General features: G+C 34.2%; 2 protein-coding genes across 2 annotated transcripts in view; one reads left to right on the top strand and one right to left on the bottom strand.

The window, feature by feature from the left end:
* The window catches only part of Pten (phosphatase and tensin homolog), an 80,711-nt gene extending 74,354 nt beyond the window's left edge, over positions 1-6,357 (bottom strand). The window contains exon 1 of the mRNA XM_010604989.2: positions 5,992-6,357. Within this exon, the coding sequence (XP_010603291.1) occupies positions 5,992-6,070 (79 nt within the window). The 5' untranslated portion in view covers positions 6,071-6,357. The remainder of the gene's footprint in view (positions 1-5,991) is intronic.
* Positions 6,147-6,363, top strand: part of Klln (killin, p53 regulated DNA replication inhibitor) — a 4,488-nt gene continuing 4,271 nt past the window's right edge. Inside the window, 1 exon segment of the mRNA XM_010605019.3 lies at positions 6,147-6,217. Coding sequence (XP_010603321.3) covers positions 6,147-6,217 — 71 coding nt within the window.

Genomic DNA, 6,363 nt, shown 5'->3' with positions numbered 1-6,363 from the left:
ATATCTTTATGCTATAAAAATGGGAAGTTTACATCTTACCTCAATATTTTAAAGCAAATACTTTTTGCCTAGCATGATTAACTTTGTTTTGTTCAATAGTATAAACGAGCAGAGCTTTATACTGTGGTGAAATAGCAAAATCACAACTATATTACACTAAGCGCCTAAAGGAATTTTCCTATTTTTAAAAGCATTCATTGCTTGAGTTAATTAAACTTCTAACATTTCCAAAACTGAGGAGATTCAGGTACCATTTTAATGCTTACCCCACAAATGAAAAGTATTAGTAACTGCTCTATATAAGTAATCTGAAATTATAATTTTTAAGAACAGTAGCTACTACTTAAAAATTTACAATGATGAGCCAGGTATGGTATAACACACCTGTATATCCCAGCACTTAGGAGGCTGCAGAGGATCCTTAGGAATTTCAGACCAGCTTAGTTTACACAATAGTCTAAGGCCAATTTGAACTACACAGTGAGAGCATGTCTTAAAAAAAAAAAAAACTAGGAGCCAGGGATTTAGCTAGAGGTTCAGTGGCCTGCCTTGCAAGCGCAAGGACCCGAGTTCGATCCCCGGTACCAAAAAAAAAAAAAATTTTTTTTTTTAAATTTATAATTGGCAGGTACTATGCTGTGTGAATTCTTTACATTATTTCATTTATTCAAGATTAAACTGGTGGGCATCATTATCATTTTTACTTTACAGATAAAATAAATTTAAATAAAGTCATCCTGCTACTAAATAACAGAGCCAGGATTATAATACAAGAATTTCTGCTTTAGAGCTCACATCATGTGACTAATATCTAAAATAAAACAATGTATACACTTAATGTATAGATAGTCTATATCTTCAGGTAATGTAGACTACACTTAAACATATTTTAAAATTATAAAACAATGTCCTCCAAAGTAGCTTCTTCTTTAATTAGGTACGCCGTTTGTTTGTTTCTTTGTTTGTTTTTTCCCCCTGGAACCAGGGATCAAACTCAGGACCTTGCACTTGCCAGTCAGGCGCAGCACCATTGAGCTATGCCCCCAGCCCTAAAAGTGAATTTTCTCATTAAAGAAACAAGGGCCAGGACGTAGCTCAGTGGCACCATGCCTGCTTGGCAAGCACAAGGTCCTGAATTTGATCCCTGGTACCACAAAAAAAAAGAAAGAAAGAAAATTCACTTTTAGAACTATTAAGCCAATTCACTAACTTTGTATTTATATATACACAGTTCAAACACTAAAGTTAGCTTGCTGTTCTTATATGAAGTAATGACTACTGCTAACTGTATGAATAATTACTTAAAGTATAACTTACAAAGTCTTCTTTTCCACACAATGTACAGATCAAGAACATTCACTGGCTAGGAGATGCAGCTACAATAACCATATCTCAACAATCTCAATACTATCAATAAGTGTATACCTTCTATTCTGAAAGTCTGCCCATGTCCTAATGTCACCCGATGCAAATAAAGAGGCTACTTTAACTATTCTGAACTAAAACTTCCCACCCAAAATTAACACACACCAAGATATGTTTACTCTTATATTATTTGCAACAGCCTTTTCCATATCAGTGCAAATTCTAAGAGTGAAATTGCAACCAATAAATTAGAGAAAAGATGAAGAGTCAAATCCTATATACTAATTCTACCTTTCCTGACAAATGAATACATATACTCAATACTTAAACAATCATTATTCACAGACCAAAACACTTTCAAGCACCTAGGAAAAAAATGTATGTGGCAGTAATATGGCCTATAAAAAAAGAATTAAGGGTATCAATTTGCTCAGCAAATCCTTACCAACTTAGTTATTCAGTCTAACCTCAACACTGTTGATATCTCTAAAACCAAGTAATTTCAAAGCTATCAAATATTTGCAGAAATTATTTCTGACCATAATCTCACAAACTGATACAAATGTCTTAATTCATTATGTCTAAAACAAATCCTAACACCTTTTCTTAATGGATTTAGGTTACAAAATGTTTTAATTCTCTATTGCTGATTCAATATCAAATGTATCTAACAAAAATGAGACACACAAAAGGAGTCCTGCACAACATTAACTTCAGAATAATTTTTTGAAGTCAAGGTTTCTACAGAAAAAAATAAAGGTACCAAATATCTCAAACTACACTAATACTGTATCTTCTGGAAACTAAAGCCTTATAAAAATGGCAGAGGCCTAACAATTCAAGTAAATAAAAAAACCATCATATCCAAATATTCTTCTAAAGTTTTCTTATAAAACTCTGAATTTGTGCCCATTATCAATATATTTCTAAAACTTTGTATTACTAAAATGACTGAGGTAAAAATCTAAAAACTAAATGTTTAGTGAGTGAATTAATGTTGAAACTTTGTTAACTTATTTTCCTACAATGAATAATACTCCAATTAAAAGCAACTAAAGTGATTTCTTTAGAAGTGGCTTTAAAAATTTCTTTTAAAAATTTTTTTAAAAATAAAAATTTCTTAAAAGGTAATAAGCTATCACCAAACAAATGTGAAAATAGGGACAAGGACAAATTCCAAAATAAGAATATTTGAAATTAAGAATTGAAAACTTCACTTCCAAAAAGTTAAGCATTTAATAACATCAATAAGTTTACACATTTACTTAGTGATTATGAGGAGGTATACTGTTCCACGTAAAAATATCACTAGCTTCCTGTCTTGTTATTAAAATCTAAAATGCAATAAAAATGAATCTTTCTCTATCTTTCTAAAACTAGGTCTAAAATTAAAGTGGCTACACTTCATCAAATTTATTTTTATTTAGTATTTAGTATGTTACAAGCAACACAAATCTGCATTGTTGTAGTTGTGTACAATTGATAAAAACAATACAATTCCTTTTGTTTATATTAACAGTCACCAAACTGTAAATTACCCCTGCCACTGAACTTTAATCCTGAAGATTTATAAAATAAAGTTTGCAAATTATTTTACAAAAATTAGATAATACAGTCGTGTTTTTCAAAAGACGTCATTTGGTCAACATAAAAAAGACTGTGAATAGTTTTCTAAAAACCTAATAATTATTTTCAATAATCACAGACTAAAAATATAGCTAACTTTAATGGTCACTGTACTCTCTACAAATTAAAAATATTTCCAAGGAGCATCTATGTCTGAAAAAACACAAATCTAACAAATAATAAAACTGCAACAAAAGCCTCAAGTTTCCACATACTCTAGACACTAAATTTTTCAGTCTCATATTCATCAGTCCTTTCCAAACTATTAAAACTCCACTAACAAATTCTTGCGTTAATTCAATTTTGCACAGTATTTTAAAACTGAATCATCATCCACAGCTTCACTCTGCGAAATCCCTTCATTAGCAAATAAAAATATTCCATTCATGTTTTCATAAGGAATTTAACTTTCACCAGGCTAGTGGCTAAAATAAATAGACATTACAACCTGCCAAGACAAAGTCTTCAATGACCATTCTAATGCCTCCCCCCAGGAAAACATTGAAGTGAAACCAAGCAAATCTAAGTACTTTGGAGTATCAAAATTACTTGGAATACAACTGTCAAAAGAGCAAGGACTTCACTGACGTTTTTCGTATCAATATTTGGCTCAATAAAACCACAACTCTAGAAATTAAGTGTTATTAGTCATTTGATACTACTTTCTACGCATACCATAACTAAAAGTACAGTTTTAGAGACAGTTTTAAGTTATACAAATTTCACATGCAGAAGTCCACATATTATGACTTTGCTCACATATAGAGATACTAAGATCATATAAACCTTCACGAGTGGGAAAAGTAAAAATAGCATAATCCCACTCTGAAAGCTGAAAGAAATATACCAGAGAGCATTCTAATAATTTCTTTGTATGTTTTTTAAGTTATATAGAAATCTAATTTATTCTTATGTATCTAAAAGTTTCTCTTTATTCACACCAATACTATGCTGCTTTTGAAGTTAAGTCACAAATCAGAATTTTTCCCAAACTATGTTCTGGGCAAGGTGGTCAAGTTCAGCCTGCAGAAAAGCTTTTCAGTTAGTGCAGACTCCAAAATAACCTCACACTGTATCCTTTTAAAATATTATTTTTAGCTGAAAACTTAAATCTTGTAGTTACTTCTCCAATAATTTCATTTCAAAACAAAAACAGAAAAATTAACTATGAACAGTTACATGCAGCTAATAATATCCAAAAGAATAAAAGATTTTCTTCAAAAAAAAAGACTTCTCACATTAGCAGAGGATGCAGACTTTAGTGTCATTCTACCTTTAAACAAAGTATTTAATGGTATTTGTTAAGAAGTAATTTAGCTAGAATACCTCATAAAACTAGTGCTGTTCAGCGGTAGTGTGCTCACCCAGCCTGTGGAAGGCCCTGGGTTCACACTCTCGCTCAGTTTAAAAGGAAAAAAAAAACAACTATTAAGAAGCAATTACATAATTTTAACTAAATACTGTCCACTGCTACCGTTCAGAGCACCAAACGTGGAGTCTTAAAAGCAGCCTTCATAGATCTTAAATGCTTCAGTCACTTCAGGCCAATAATTTATTTTCATACACTCACTGGCTCTCAATTACTAGCTCTTAATTCCTGTCAATACTTTCATTCTACAAAAAGGAATGCTCTATCACTATCCCTGATCAAAATCAGTTTGTTTCAGCTGAAACTGCAATGATTTTCAATATCCACTAACTTTTTGAAGTAAAAAGCCTAATTTTTAAACAAATAAAACTATACACCATTAAAATTCTTGAGTTTTTGTCTTATTCAACAAGCGAACTCCATGAAGTTAATACATTGTATGCAAAAAGCTAACATATTTTCTACACCTGAAGCAAGGGAATTCATTCTTGCCAGCCTTTCTGGTTATTCACTGGTAAACTATACCTGACATTCTACACAAATCAAAGTAAAATTAACGGATAACTAAAAGGTGTCCTAACACCTAAAACCTAAAAAAAGGGTGAGAACAGTAATTTTAGTTCACAATATTTAATAAATTTCAAATGAGAGTTCAGATTTAATCTGTTATCATCATTTGCAGCACAGTACCCTTGAAACTACAAGACATTATCATTCGGATCAAAAACTACTCACTTTCTATGACAAGGCCACTGAAAATAAAAAACTGAAGGGCTGGGGATTTGGCTTAGTAGTTCGCCGCCTGCCTCGCAAGCTCAAGGTCCCGAGTTCGGTCCCCCGTACCACCCCTCAAAAAAAAGCTACTAAAAAGCAAATTTCACACCCTATCCTGCATTGCCCCATCAGAAAAGAAAAAGACCAATTTAACAAAGATCTAATAAGAGTTCCTTATAAGGTATATTATGGCACTACTGATTTCAAACTACAAAACTTCTAAATGCAATTCAAAGTTATGACTTAATTTAAACGTACAAACCTACCTTTGCCCACAAATGCTCACCACACCGGCTGAAAAGGATTCAGCTTTTAAAGTTATGCAAATCAGTCCACAACTCACATTTTAAAAGAAATCTATCAATGCAACCCAGGAAACTAAAAGCAATCACTGCAAGATTCTGATGCAATATGTGTACGTGCAACACTAATTTTCATTTTAATCTGATCTATACTCTTGATCTAGGGCCTAAGCCAAGATTTAATCAAAATATGTTGAACCTCAAAGCGTCTACTTTTTTTGTTCATTTATTACACCGGATTACCGAGCTCACTAATCCACTACCAGTGTACTGTACTCTGTATTAACGGACAATAGCCCTCGGGAAGAGAACACAGAGACAGACTAAGAAACCAATCTGTGCATTGACACTTGCAACCAGGCTTGAGTTCCGTCTAGCGAAACACACCCTACCATGAATACACTGAAAAGAGAGGCAAAAATATCTGTGCGAGAAATGTGAGCAGGGTTAAATGTTATAGTTCCCCCAAACTACGGAAATTTTCTGCATCCGTCTACTCCTACTTCGGAAGAGAGTGACAGAAAAGCAAAGAGAAGCAGCCTCAGAAATGGATACAGGTCAAGTCTAAGTCGAATCCATCCTCTTGATATCTCCTTTTGTTTCTGCTAACGATCTCTTTGATGATGGCTGTCATGTCTGGGAGCCTGTGGCTGAAGAAAAAGGAGGAGAGAGATGGCAGAAGCTGCTGGTGGCGAGGCTTCTTCTGCAGGATGGAGATGGCTCTGGACTTGGTCGCCGATGCCCCTCGCTCTGCTGCCGCTTCGTTCTGGACCGCGGCCGGGTAATGGCTGCTGCGACGGCTGCTAGATGGTTGCAGCGACTGGGCCTGCTTGTCTTCAGCAGCCAGCGACCTGGCAGCGGCTGCAGCGGGATGGGGAGACCACGAGCAATCCTCGGAACGGCTGCCTACCGCAGCAGCCTCCGGAG

Source organism: Fukomys damarensis, unplaced genomic scaffold, assembly GCF_012274545.1.
Source record: "Fukomys damarensis isolate Sample0158 unplaced genomic scaffold, DMR_v1.0_HiC HiC_scaffold_20, whole genome shotgun sequence".
NCBI lineage: Eukaryota > Metazoa > Chordata > Mammalia > Rodentia > Bathyergidae > Fukomys > Fukomys damarensis.
The sequence above is the reverse complement of the archived record's forward strand: the minus strand, read 5'-3'. Positions and strand labels throughout refer to the sequence as shown.